This window comes from Chinchilla lanigera, unplaced genomic scaffold (assembly GCF_000276665.1).
Source record: "Chinchilla lanigera isolate Chin_1 unplaced genomic scaffold, ChiLan1.0 scaffold00010, whole genome shotgun sequence".
NCBI lineage: Eukaryota > Metazoa > Chordata > Mammalia > Rodentia > Chinchillidae > Chinchilla > Chinchilla lanigera.
In genome coordinates, this window is record NW_004955411.1 from 12,223,273 (window position 1) to 12,238,076 (window position 14,804).

The 14,804-nt window shown below is 42.2% G+C and overlaps 1 protein-coding gene across 1 annotated transcript in view; it reads right to left on the reverse strand.

Moving 5' to 3' along the window:
- Tbx18 (T-box 18) overlaps positions 1–9,102 on the reverse strand; it is a 37,815-nt gene extending 28,713 nt beyond the window's left edge. Inside the window, exons 1-4 of the mRNA XM_005377699.2 lie at positions 8,326–9,102; positions 7,106–7,310; positions 4,922–5,023; positions 1,647–1,818 (exon numbers count right to left, since the gene is read on the reverse strand). Coding sequence (XP_005377756.1) covers positions 1,647–1,818; positions 4,922–5,023; positions 7,106–7,310; positions 8,326–8,611 — 765 coding nt within the window. The 5' untranslated portion in view covers positions 8,612–9,102. The remainder of the gene's footprint in view (positions 1–1,646; positions 1,819–4,921; positions 5,024–7,105; positions 7,311–8,325) is intronic.
- Between the last annotated feature and the right edge of the window lie 5,702 nt (positions 9,103–14,804).

The following is a 14,804-nucleotide window of genomic DNA, read 5'->3' on the forward strand; positions in this document are numbered from 1 at the left end:
TACATATATATACACATATGTACACATCCCCTTTTCAAAAGAATGCTGCTTTCAATAAAGTCTAGTAAAATTATAAAGTTAAAATCATATAGGTAAACTGCTAAATCTATATCTAACATTAGATATGTTAGATATTAGAAACTATTAGATACAAAAATTTTGTTCATTTGAACCGAAAGAATGGGGAAATGATTATATTGATTTAAATTATCAAAATTTTTGTACTTTATGAATGATAGCATACAAATTTTGGGTCCAATTATCTCTTTAAAAGAGATATTCTTAAACTGTTGAACTCAGAAAAATGTAGTAAACACTAAGGTTTTTTAGAAATAAGTAAGAAAAACGGTATTTAGACTAATGGAATTTTTTTTTCTATTTTTAAAAGACAAAACAACATGGCTTCCAGCATTCACAGTCAGTTCCCTCAACGAGACCGGAAAAACTAACGTGCTTTCACTGTAATCAAGGGCAAACAACTCTTACAAACTATGTTAACTTGTAAAGATAAACGTACAACATAAAAAGAAAGGAAACGAAGTGATATACTAATATAGGTCATAAAACTGGATTCATAAAGTCTATTTTTCTGATCATGTTTTAAATTATAAGAGGCAACAATAAACAAAAGCACTACCAATGTGATGATTTACTAAATGTGTGTTAAAAATCTAGACACTATATTTGTACCACTATGAAATTAGTATACTCCAAGGTCTTCATGAAGGTCAAGTGCTAATGTACTGGCTAGCAACTCGCCAATCACATCCTGTTATCACTATCTTATCACTATCTCACCAGTTTATGATAGTTTGTGTTTTTGTTTTACAAGATTTGCTTATAAATATTCTTTCTTTATGTTGCCACTTTGATAATGAGCTAGTTGGTTTTCCTTTTATGTATGATATATTCTTCAAAAGGCACTTCAGTTCTGCTTCAATCAAAACTTTCTTGAATAACAGAAACCTAGTAGAAATGTTAATTTTGAACAGAAATCAACAGGTATCCAGAGTTACTAATTTACTAATATACTAAGGTAGAAATCTGCCCTAAGAACAATACAGCACAAAAATTAATAAGGTGTTAAAAATGACTGTATTATTGGAATGGCTGAACTCTGACTTACATATCATGTTTCAGCAGTTTTAAGAATAAAAGTAATTACTGTAACATATTTTGACACATTAGATTTCCTTTTAAAGCAACTGGGAGCTTGCAGATGGAACTCACGAATGGAATAAGCCTGGACTGACTCTGAGAAGCAATAAGCCCTGGCTGAGAAAAGAGTGTGGTGTAAGGGGATACGATAAATCATTATCCCTGCTTAGCCAAATTCCAAATAGTATTCATATTTGAAGTACAATAATTAGCACTTCATGAGATTTCACACAAGTGTTTTGGCTAAAGAAAAGTCTCCACCTTGGCTTCTCTCATTCCAGTACACACACAATATATAGTTTCAGTACATTAAATGCCTCATAGTATACTTCAGCTGTAAGTATAGTCTCTGACACAAATATCTTTATTTTGCACAGATTATGCACATGCTGATCAATGAGGAAAGGGCTAACTTAGAAGTGTTCATTCCCTTCAGTCAGACATAGCATAGATATGGTTGTGACAACCAGTAGTGGCCGTCTACTTACATGGCCTTGGTCATCCAGTTCGTTGTTGGTGAGCTTAAGCTTGTCAAAGCTGATCACTTGTCTCATCCAAGTCTCCCCAGAGGCAGGCGAGTCTGGATGGATATACACCCGGGGTGGTACAGGAGAATCAGCATTGCCTGCCACCATCCACTTAGAGCTGTGGTAAACATACCTAGAAGGCAAAGACGAGGAAGGCCCTCAGGAGCTGGGCTATTCATTTCTTGGTATTTCCAATTCAGCCGAATCAAGAACACGTGTGTACTCTTCTTCTTACAGTCTAAAATAAATTGATTTCTTCCTCATCCCCAAAATAAGTCTCCAAGTAGTTTTCAAAAGCTTTCTGAAGTAGTGGGGGCTCTACTGACAACTCAGAGTAAGTAGTATGTGAAAGAGCTTAGTGAAAAACTGCACACCCACAAATGCAAATACTGTATCTTATTTCTAACAATTTAGTCACATTAGACACACTATAATCTGATATTTTCCACCTAAATATTCAGTGGACATGAAGTTGCCAAACTCACCTTTAAGTGAGTCTCAAAATACTTGAAAGTTATATCTTAAAATGTCCCACTTCTTTAAAGATCACTTTGCATTTTAGGTTACATCTGATGAGACAGACCATAGAAAGGCGAGAGGAAATTGCCATATTTTTGATAGAAAAAGTTTTACCTATTATCATTTAGAATTGTATTTTTCTAATTCTACAGTATTATAAGGTAAGGATGAAATACTCAGTTTAATATAAGATTATTAAATAATTATAAAATATAAGCCATGTCATCTCCTATATTTCTTACACCAAATGGTTCTCAAATACTACTAATCAAGATACAAATCACACTTTGAAAATAAAGACCTATCTAATTAATATTGCTTTTCTAATTAGAGACAGAATATCCTTGTTTAAATATGTTGATTCAGCAAGAGCAATACGTTAAGTGACAATATCTCAAGTAATAAAATCTCAAAGTGTAGTCCTATAATCAGACTATCATTTACTGTTACTTTAAAATAAACTAATTAAAAGCTAAAAATTAGAGTATCAATGAAGAAAAGAATATAAAATAAAATTATAGTCTTAGATGATTTTGTTCCAGATGTATTAAAATGTCAGCCAATTTATAGTAAGATTGCAAATAGTGTCAGAAAATTTTACCTGGATAATATGCAAATTTCTTTTTAAAAGAGGAGATGGGGGTAGGGAAGAGAAGGGGAAATTAAAAGGATGCACATGTGATATGTATGTGTACCCATTTGCACTGAATGTACTTATTATGTAACATAAACGTATATTAATAAAAATTTTTTTAAATAAAAGAGCATAAAATATGTTCATAACATCTTTGCTATGGCTCTTTGTTTTATTGAGGGTCACATATTTCATTCTCTTTTGAGCTTGATACCCTTTTTTTATATGCTTCTACTCTTCACAGTAATTTCTTTCCTTGGGGGAAAAATATATAAGCACAAAAGAGTAATTATTACAAACCTTCCTTCAAATGGTATGGTGCAATTTTAATAAGTAAATTGCTAGCTATGGGATCTTGTGCTTACTAATTTTACATTCTAGTAAGTAGCAATCATTTTTACCCCTACCAAATAAGACTCTGACATCAGAAAATAAGCCAAATTTTTTTCTAATACTGCTGAAAAAGTTGGAAAATAAAATGAAAATTTTAGAGATTCAAGAAAAAAACTTCACTGCTGCTATGAATTGGGTTGCTACCAAATAGCTATATTCTCTAACAAAATCTTACAAAATTATGCATACTAAATAGTTTAAACACCATATACACTAAGAAAATAAATGGTATGTGTTACACATTCTTTGTAAAACATCCTAAACACCAGCACTAAAAACAAATTTCTTTTTACTAAGCAATATAAATGAAAGCAAATTTATATGTAACATAAAAATCTACATTAAAAGCTACCATTTAACATTTTAACATTAAAATCTACCATTTTAATTCTAGATTGAGATGTTTCCTTGCTTTCTGGAAGAGTAAATAAAATTCAGTTAAGTAAAACAAAACATCAAAAATATATGGAAGAGTTTTGGTGGAAGAAATAGGATACAAACAGAAGAAAAGGATAATTTCTAAGCTCATTATCTTCCTCAGCACAAAACTCAAATAGAATATGGGTTTTTAAATCAAGTATATTTCAAGAATGAAATTTAAATGTCTATGTCTTTTAACTTCTGTTATGCAGTAGACAATTTTAGCAAAATGTCCTCATGATTTAAGTAATAAAACATACACAAAAACACAAGTAAAACTTCCTTTCTATTAGTCATTTTGTAGTATTTCACGTTTTTGTTCAAATTAAAATCTGTATACTTTTGACACATAAATTTGTTTTGCAAATACTCCCTAAATTATAAATTGCTAAAATTCAAATTCTATTTCATTTAAAAACTACTAGACACCATTTAAAATATATGAGAAAATTTAAAAGAGCATCCATCTTCTGATCTCCCTGACATTCAAAACTTTCTTTTTAAAATGTTGGTATTTATTTATTTTAAATGCTAGTTTTTAAAAATTCTTCAGAAAAATAAGAAACATTGTCACTGAAAATTTTTGATTTGCCTTCTTCCCAAAGAGCAAGAGTAAATTTTGGCTTGAAACTCAAGAATATGTATCTTTTCACAGATTACTTGATATCTAGGTAAATATATTCTCTTTTAAAAACAATGAAGACTTTAAACAATTGCTACCTACCAATCAAAACCAACCAAATTCATTACCAGTTTGGAAATATCTTATATCACAATGAATTGTGAGAATTTATTTATCTTACTTATAGAAAGCTTTAACTTCCTCAGAGGGAAAAAGTCCACAAACCTTTATGACTTTGAATGTAACAAGATAAAGGAAATAAATATGAAGATCAAAAAAGTCATAAAGAAAACATTTCATTTACCATAATGTGTATATACAAACTGCATAGCAAGTCCTCTGAAAAGTCTAATTGAAATGCGCATCTACATGAAAGATGCATTTAGTTTAGCAATACCGAATTGACCCCAATTATGTACCCAATGATCGAAGACATTTCTGTTTCTATTAAAAGCCAAAAAGAAATTCTGTTTCCACATTTTACTGCAAGAGAAAGCACCATCTGGGTGCTGCAAGCCACGCACATCGGATTATGGATCTGGAAATCCTATACTCTTCTGGAAGCAAAAATCACAGAAGTCACAAATCAAATGGGTACTCTTGGCAAAATCCTAGTGCTTTCTGAGGTCCTGGATCCAATCCCTGTACCTGTATCTTTTGTTGTCCACTGGTACAATATCCATGGCAATGTAGTACTGTTGGTGAGGATCTAACCCGGAGATCTTCACTCTCATTGCAGGAAACATGCGCCTAATTACAAAGGAGAGGAGACAGAGGATTTGGGCTTTGCTTTTGATTCTGATAAGAACTGAAAATGAATAAACCTCTCTAATCTGTATTTTAATATGATCAAACTTAGAGCATTAACTTCAGCAAAGTGTTAGGACATAGAAAATATCCAAACTGAGGTTTTAAAATGTAATTTGCTGTACCCTGTGTACATAGGGTCCACGTTTATTGAATTGTCAGTACAGCTAAAAATGAGAGAATTGTCTGCTGAGGGAGCAGTGGGACTAACGTAAGTACTTTACTTTTTAGATAAAATCAATATGTGTATTTACATCTAATAATACAAATAACAAAATAGAATAAGTGGTAGAAATAGAAATTTCAAATTTCTAGAAGTGATAAAATATAATATGAAATTTTAAGAGGGTTATAAAAAACCACAAGGAACCAATGTGCCATGTTATAACCAAACAATGTGTTCTTTATTGAAACAGGACTTCCTGTCTGCAGCATGCTAAGGGTGAAGTGCAAAAGTTGCTCCAAATTTGAAAGGTATAGTAAAACTTCTTTATTGAATGCAGAAACTAAACATAATGTGTATTTACCAAATTACTCCTTTCTCCATCATACTTCAAAAATGCTTCCTTCCTAAATCACACTTACTTAAATATTTGCTAATGAAAGCAATGAAAATCTCCATTTCGCCTAGCTTCCGAGATACACAGCAAAGGAAATACTAAGGTAGACGCACCTATCATTTAAAAAGGGCACAGCAGCAAGAAACATAACAGTGAGAAATAAGTATAAAAAACAAATGCAGATGTTTGTCCTTTAAAAAAATTCGTCTTGATTTATGTCTAGGACTGTGCCAGTTAATCTAATTTTTGCTAATTTAACTTTATAGCACAAACTTTAGTGCTGTTGTTTACCGATTTTTTTTTTCTATAACAGTAATGCTATTAAAGACCACTTCCAGAGGAAGGCAAGTCCATTATTCCTAACTAAGCATGCGAACAGTTTTAATATGGCACTGGCTGTTTAGTACCATTTCAGTGCACCTGTAAGATAAAGAGTAAAGGTCTTTAACTACATCCTTTATAAGATGACTGTTGCTTTGTGTTCTCGAAAACCAAATTTGGATCATTAATAAAAGCTCCGTGAAAATGCAGAAGGCAGCATATGGATTCAATAAAATATGTTTTTGTAATTTCTAATAAGTTTGGATACTTTTATGCTATCCAGGTTTTTACCATGTGTACTCCCTGAAAGAGTCGTGTGTTCTTTTTAAAGTTTCTAAGGATATTATTCATAAATTTTATTGTACTAAATGAACTGAAAAACTTAAAGTGTAAATGTCTCTGCGGCTACCTCTAGTTACTATGGTCTACCAACAAATCCATTTATTTTACTTAACCGGTTGTGCGAATTTCATGCTTTAAAAAAAGATAACTTCTTACGTTTACATTTAGTACTTTTTTGCAAATTTAAGCTAATGTCTTGCCTGGAATTTCACCTGGAAAAATATTTAACTGGATCTACAAACAGAGTTTTTAGAAATCAAGATAATTAGTCTTACAGCTATATATGATTAAACATATATTATGCACGATTATAGTGAGTTTTCATCCTAGTTTAATTTCAAAATAATACAGCATATCATGTTCATATAGTGCCAGGAAATGTTCTGATAAAAGAACCAACCTGGAAGTTTAAATCTGAAAAAGTAAATAGTAGCTTGCTGTGGAGTAAATTATTTTTTAAAATAAAAGGCGGGTTATGTTCTTTGGCTCCAGAATGGATAAGTAGAGCCCAAATAATGTAAATATGACCTCGAATCCATAAGTACTCTCCACTCCGAACATCAACCTTGATCGCGACAGCACAGGCGACCACAGCGATTTCTCCCGGATCAACAAGGCGGCCTCATCGCCCACTGCACCGCCAACCCCTGAGGCAAAGCCAGCCTGGAAGTGAGGCATGGTCAGGGCTGTGTGCGTCTGTCAGAAAGTGTTCCCCACGTAGCAGAGCCTTCTCCCAAACCATCCAGGGTAGGGTGAGGCCAAAGCCGGCCCGTGGGGGATTCCATGCAAGCTCGCCCCTTACCTGCCCGCCTTGGTGATGATCATCTCAGTGCCGATCTCATGAAAGCGCTTCCAGAGCTCTGCTCCTTGCAGATCTACCCTCGGCGCCTGCGGCGAGGGCACTGGCGTCCCGGGCCGGGCCAAAGCGGGCGCCGGGGATCCCTTCGGGGAGCCTCCGGGGGACTCCAGCGGGGAAGTGCCCTGCAGGAAGCCATCCTCACAGCTGCCTGGACAGCAAAAGGCAGAGAGGGGACCCAGTGAGGGCTCCCGACGACAGGCAGGCTGCCGGCCCGGGAGCAAAGGACTGCGGGGACGCTCTGGTGTCTTCGGGCCCCAGCAACGCACAGGCGCTCCGGGAAGGCCTGCCGGGCCCCCAAGTCCCGGGCCCTGGAGCGGCGCAGGCCGCGTCCCCCCACCCGCCGGGCTGCGGGAGGTCTGGGCCACGGATAGCTTCGCGTCACCACAGGGCCCTGAGACTTGAGTGGGACGGACTCGGAGACGAGGTCCCGAGCGCAGTCCCCAGTGCAGACCGCGCTACCACCCGCGCCCAGAAGCGCAGGCGGCCACCGCGCCCGGCCCCTGGGCCCGACAGGACTCCGGAGCGCCTTGCTTCGACCCGGCCTGGGGCATCTTCTGGACCCCTCTGCAGACCCCGGTGCGGCCAAGCTCCAACCCAGCAGCTCAGCACTGAGCGAGCTCTCAGAGCCAGCCCGCGCCCTGGCCGAGGAGCCGGAGGAGTCCGAGAGAAGGGACGCGAACCGCTCCGCTAACCCGCGGGAAACCGCGTTCGCAAGTACGCCGCCCTCTTCCTGGTTTGCACAAACGGTTTAGGGCATCCGTTCCGGTTTCGGGGGGTGGGGGTGGCGGCTATGCTTTCTTTCTGCACCCCCCCCAACGCCCTAGGCTTTGGCAATTGGGAAAGGAAAAGGAGCACCCATTGGCTGGAACCCCAAGGGAGGCAAACGCGGAAAGCACAGATCCGCGCTGCCCGGCTCCACAAACGGCCGAGGGGCTCCGAGTGGGTGGCAGCAGCGGGCCGTGACCGCGCGGGCCGTGACCCGGGCACCAGCGACACCGAGGGCCGAGGCACGCGCGGCCGCCTCTGCTGGGCCGCTTTCCGGCCACCTCGCGCACACGCTCGGACTCGCAGAAGTTCAGGTTCGCGGCGGGCGTGCGGGCCGGCGGGGCCGACCGGGAAGGGGTCGCGCCAGGAAGAAGCTGCGCGGGAAGGGACAGACTCACCCGCGGCTCCGCGGGAGCCACAGCTGCTCTCCGGGTCCGCGCAGCTCCGCGCCGGCGGCGGGGGCGCAGAGCCTTCGTCTCCCTCGCAGGAGCCCTTTTCGGCCCCGCCGCCGCCCCGGCTGCAGCCTCCGTCGTCCGCGGCCCCGGCCGCCTCTTCCGCGCCCAGCTTTCTCCGCTTCTTTTGAAGCTGTTGCTGCTTCTCCGCGCCGATCAGCGCCTCCACGGAGAAGGCGTGCGCCTTGAGGCTGAGCATGCTGCACGGCGAGCCCCTCCGCTTCTCGGCCATCCCCGCCGCCGGGCGCCCGCCGCCCCTGGCGCATATACTCCGAGCGGCGCGCACGCACCCGCTCCTGGAAAGCCCTACCCCGAAGTGGAACGGTTCTCGGCGCCTCCGAGATCCGTCCCCTTTCCAAAAAACAAATTTGGCGCTTCCTCTTTCTCTCTCGGGCTGGGATCCGAGGAACTGGCGACGACGCGACCGCCAAGTTTCCTTCCCTCGGTCTCTCTCGCGCTCTCCCTCTCTTTCCCTTTCTCTCTCTCTCTCTCACTGATACACTCCTTCGCTCCCACCCCCTCCACCTCCTCCTGCTGCTCCAAGATCTGATGAGCCAGAGAGGACTAACATGGGTAAAAAACACTCTGCGGACACAAATTAGGGATTGTAATTGAAATTTGTTGCCTTGATCTGTCAGCACTTCCAGGCAGGAGAGCGGTGGGAAGAACTTGCTCATTAGCGTCAATAAAGCGGCGGGGGGCGGAGCCCAGGAATCCGTCAATCACCGAGAAGCATGGCCAATCAGTAGGCGCCAATTCTGCGCAGCCCGCGCCCACTTCCTTACAAGGTCGCGAAAGATTCGGAGTGAAAAGCGCCGCCATCTGGCTTGGATGTGCCAGCCCGCGCTCGCGGAACTCTGTGGGTCTTGCTCCAAAGCCCAGTCCAGCCCCTAAGTCTTTTCTCCCCAGCATCTGGAAAGGCGGAGGCTCCCGGCTTTAAACAGAGCCACTCTCCAAGTTAGCACATCCAGAATCTTTCAAGGAACCTTAGATCCCTGTTCCACGTCCTTATCATTTAACGTTGCTACAACTCCGAACGTTTTGGAAGGTTGAGAGCCTTGAAAGTCACTACGTCCACGTTGGTCATTTCTCATTTAAACATTCCCTTGTTTCGCAGCTCTCACTCTGCGTGGAGCACGGCACTGGGTTTAAATTTTACTCGCTGAATTCTTCTTAGGGGAGATGCGTTTTAAAATATTAAAATCCTGTATATTTAGGGATGAAATGTTACATTATCGGTCAGTCCCTCATAACTTGCTAGGAAAAGCACGCCCTTTCTGGAGATTCCCTGTTCTTTCAAAGTGGTAGATATTTTAACAAGTAGATCACGGGATTCTAATTCTGTGTGTCGTCAATGATACAGATTTAACTCTGAAAACCCTTAAAACTTCTCCAAGTACAGTTTGAAAACACAATGACAGTTTTGAGAAATTTCTCTGTGAGTTAAAAAAACTTCACATTCCTTCTCATTTCACAATTTACCGCTCTTTCTCAGGTATTTAGAGCCGGTCTGCTTTTGTATATTCAAAATGAAACCGGAACTCAAACTGAGCTGTAGTTTCAACTCAGATTTTTGTTAGAATTAACAAAAAAGTGTATGGTTTAGAGTAAAGAAAAAAGAAAAGCAAAAAGAATAAAATTCATGCCGAATATTACTCTTAGTCTTTGGTATAACACACGTGGCAAATGACTGGTTTTGCTTTGGTTTTCTCCGTTGCTAGATTTTTGTAACTGCTTGCTGCCTATTTCTTCTGACTTATCTGTAAGCCTGCAGTCCAGTGCTTCTGGAAGTAGCTTGGCTTCCTCCAACAATCTTTTCCCCTAGCTCAGGGAACGCGCAATTCAAGCCTGGACAGCAGCAGACCAGTGGGAGCCTAGCAGGCGGTGCCCAGAGGCACGTGCTGGCCGCCCCGCAGGGCCGGCAGCCTCAGGATCTTAAAGAACTAGGAATAACCCTGCGGAGGAGGCCTCTTTTAAATGCTGGGGAAAGGCGTCCAGCTGGAAGGAGCTGTTTTATATTTGCAAAAGAAAGGCTTTGCCTGTTCTGGAGCACTCGGGAGGCACAAGTTCAAGCAGCTTCTCAGGCAGATCTTATATCTTTAAAAAAATGCAAATTCTGTTTCTGAAGTTTGGCCTTGGGGGGAGCAAACGCAACCTACAGAAATTGAGGGGTGGGCTGGGGTTGATAAGATGATGTGAAAGGCGGAGGAGAGGCGGGAGGTTGTACCTTGAAGCTCCCCGCGGCAAGGGCGGTGATGCTCCCTGAAGGCCGCTTTAGCTGCCCTTTAGCTGCGTGGACAGAGCATGCGGCCCCTGACTGCTGCTCTTGGCGACCAGGAGAAGAGACCACTTTCTCCTCCACGTCCCCTTACAGGAAGCCCTGGAGGCACCGCGGCCTAGAGGTGGAGTCGCTTGGAGCCTTTTCCCCTAAGTAGAGCCGGGAGCCGGGGCAGGGGGAACGACTCGTTCCGAAAAAGACCGGGAACAAACGCTATTTCCAGAGAAGCCTACTTCATAGTCCAGATCTCGTCCTTTCCTGCGCCCGGAGTTCAAACTGATTTCGGATTTTTGAGCAGACTGCAGGGCTCCCTGGATCATTCCGCCCCAAGCCCTCTTCTTTTTCTCTGCCATTTCTTCCGCCTTTATCCCTGCCAGCCAGTGGTGCAGACCCCAGGACTAGTGGACACCCGGAGACTTGAGTCCTCATGAGAAAACCCCTGAAAACCCGGGTTTTACCCATAGCCGCATCACAGCCCTTGGAAAGAAGCGTGAGCCGAGAGGGAGGCAGGGCAGGACCCGGCTTTAGCTCCCTGAACCCTGTTCCAAGCTGGGCTTTGGGAAGCTTAACGACAGGCCTGGGCCGCCACCTCCTTGAACTCGAGTGGAATCTGGCTCAAACTCCCGGACAGGCCAGGACCTGTCGCCATGTCCGCGACCCCGCGACACAGTGGGTCGCAGACTGCAGTTCGTCCTGACCTTGGGCCCTAGATGTAAAACACCAAGGAACCTCTTTCTTGACGTGGGAGGGAAGCAAGCCCCACGTTGGTGGCTCGGGATCTGCCCCTTAGAATTGACAGCCAGGCCAGCTCGCTAGCTCCTAAGGCCTCCTTTACCGCTGCACACGTACGCTAGGGCAGGGCAGTAAAGGCAGCAAAGAAAGCAGCACAGGGCGAATATTCGCTGAGGGACTTCCTATGCTGCGTTTGCACACGTCCGTATATACAAATGTGCGCGCCAGTGAGCGAGACAGTGTGCACGTGTGCCTGTGTGCGTGTGCACCTGCGCATGTTACACCCAGGAGAGCGAGTGTATCAGGGAAGGTGTGCCTCCAGTCATTTTAGGAAGAAAAATGTCTTTTACCGGTAGGAGCGACATTAAGAAAATGATTAAAACTGAAATAAACTATCAGGCCTCTTGCAAGACTAGCCGGACTCTATTTAAAGAAAAGTCACTCAGAGAAACAAGTCAGTGTCAGGGGCTTGGGGGAAGAGGGAGGAACAGATGATCCTCGCGGGTCCAGATCTGGGACAATAGTACACGGTGGAATTCACGTCCCAGGAAATCAACGCTAATGGGGGCAGGGCGGACTTTAAAAAGCATATCCGGTCTCTATTTTTCTTCTTTGCAATTTAAAATTGGATAGTTCCGAAATACTCTCTGAAAAAAAGAAGAAAAACCCTCACGTTAGCTTGGCTCCCTCTCCGCTTTTTAGCCTGGAGCCCATTTGAAGCATTGAACATTCTCTCTCTCCTTCTCTCTCTCTCTCTCTGATTCATTTGATCTAACATAAATACTTGTATTTATTTTAAAGTGCTTATTTCTAAAGTTAAAATTTCTATGCGGCAGGGCTTCATTCTCTACATAGATGTTTTCCTTTTATCTCTACACTTACAACCACTCTAAGAGTTTTTAACCATTACGCTTGATTTCTGCGATTGGAGACCCGACACAGGAAGCTAATCCTTGGCATATAAGGGAGTCCCGAGTTTGGGGAGCATCTGGTGGTCTCTGAGTTGGCAAACGGGATCCATACTTCCTTCTCATGCATAAAATGATTGATTGAACTAGAAATACAGAAACAGGCAGGGGAGCGGGCATGAGCAACAGCTGAACCCGAGCACCAGGAGGATGCTTGTGTGGCTGTTACTGTATAAGTTAACGTGAGGATACCTATCTAATAGGGGACTGAGGACACCAAAAACCTCGCTATCCCTGGGCAGCACAGCAAACCAGTGCTGCCTCTACCATTGCAGCCTCTACCTTTCTTCTTGATCTACATTCTTCTTGCCTCGCTCTCTAATCTGAGTTAATGAAAATAATAAATTATAACCTGTATAAATTTACCAGAGCCAGAAAGTAAATTCAGGCAGCCAGCGCTCCATGGCTGCGCTCTAGTGGACTTTCCTCCACACCGGGTCTTGAACTGCAGCTGCAAATCCAGGCCCAGAGGAGAGAGTGATTCAAAACCCGAGCAGTTCCCCTCTGCTAGCTTTTGTCACTGTAGAGGCACAGAGACATAAACTCTCCCACGTTTTGTGTTTTCCAAACTTTTCTTCCAACAAACTGCCTCTTCTCTGTTGTGATTAGCTGAGTCAGTTAGAGGCCCGCTAATCCAAGAACCTGCTCAGACCTGGGAAACGTTCTGCAAGGCTCCTCTGGCGCTCGGACTCCCTTCCGTGTCCGCAGCTTCTTCCTTGATGTTGATTTTTCCCTCACTGCTCTTTTGTCGCTGGGACTCAGGAGAGGTTCGAGGTTTTGGGAAAGCCAAATGAGCGTGTCCTCTGAGCACAAGCTCCTGTTCACTCTGCGCTCCTCCCAAGTTCCTGCTTGGAGAAGAGAAAGGAAAAGGGAAAAGAGAAAAGGGCCATCTAACCCCCACATCTAGAGGCAGTGAGGAAGGGAGGAACCTGCGATATGTCCAGAAGAAAACTTCACCCGCTGTGTGACCGAATTTCCCTGCAGTATTTGCTGTAACACTACATCTACTGTATTTTTTTTTCCCCCACGGGGTAAAATCACAGCCCTCTTTCCCTAGTTTATCCATACTCCTCCCGCAACCTTACAGGTGAGAGGTCGGTAACAAATGCTCAAAGTCACAAATACCTGATCTGAGTATAGGATGGCTTGAAGGGGGTGATGAAATAAACACTCAGATACAAATAAATACCTGAAAATGGGTACTTGGGTATTTTAAATATCGACATTGGTACAAGTATATTTGGACATAAGCGAGACAATTCATGAGGTAATTAAATCATATTCTTGAATTAATAGGCTGTATATTAATTCTTGAATTAATGGGCTTGAATTAGTCTGTGCTGTATAAAATTATGTTCAAATTGATGTTTAAACTATGCAGCTCCTTAGTCATTGAGTTAAATATTTAATGCTATTATTCTTTATAAACAAAGATTACGTAAAGTCTGCCAGTTTAACACAAGGAAGTGAAAATGGACCAAAATGTAGGCCCTATTTAAGAATCACTAAGTTTGGTGTTTAGCTCACTTATGCCTTATTTTATGGTATTTATTGTGAGACCAGAGAGACGAGAGGATCTCGCTGTATTGCCCAGGCTGACCAGGAACTCCTAAATTCCTGGGCTCAACCTATCTACTGCCTCAGCCTCTTAAGTATCCGGAACAAGAGTAGGTGCTTACCAGCTTGCTGGCATTGGTGTTTGGCTCTATAAAGATTATTGTACTTTCTAGCTGCCTGTAAATTGGGACCTTTTTCATTATTTTACATTGATAGATGATTCCACAGTTCTTAATCAGTGACAATTTTGAACATATTCATATCATTTTCTGAAAGTATAAACAATGATTCCTGGAATTCTTTCATATTTGCCATTTGAGGCATTTTAGTTTCAGCTGAGTGACAGGACTTCTAGCAGATTAGTTTAAAAGTAGCACTAGAATTGTGCAAATAAAAAGTGAGCTACTAAAAAACAAGTGACATAAGGATGAACCTTTTGAGCAGATGGCAACATTTTGACTAGAAGGGCTGGTTTATCTGTGTAATGCTTGGTTTTGTTTTGTTTTCACTTTTAATTATGCAAACTCTTCTGTTCTTTAAGATGTATATCATGAACAATTCAAATAAATGAAAAATGGAAGAGATTTTCCCTTTTAAATATAAGAACTTTCAACTTTATCTCAAAATATACCAGGATGTATTTGCAAACTGAATTTTCAGGAAGGGCCAATGGGAATCTTGAAGCAAAAGGCTAAAGAGTCCTGATTACAAGAATAATTCTACAAAGCATTTACATGTTCTAGAAATACTGCCTGCAAAAGGTGCTCAGCATATACAAAACTGTATTTCCAAATCCTAAATTTCCAAATTCAGTCACAATAAGAAAGGGAAAGGAAAAAACTATCTCAGGCCATGCATAATCATTGATGTAAATTTATAATAACTAGCAT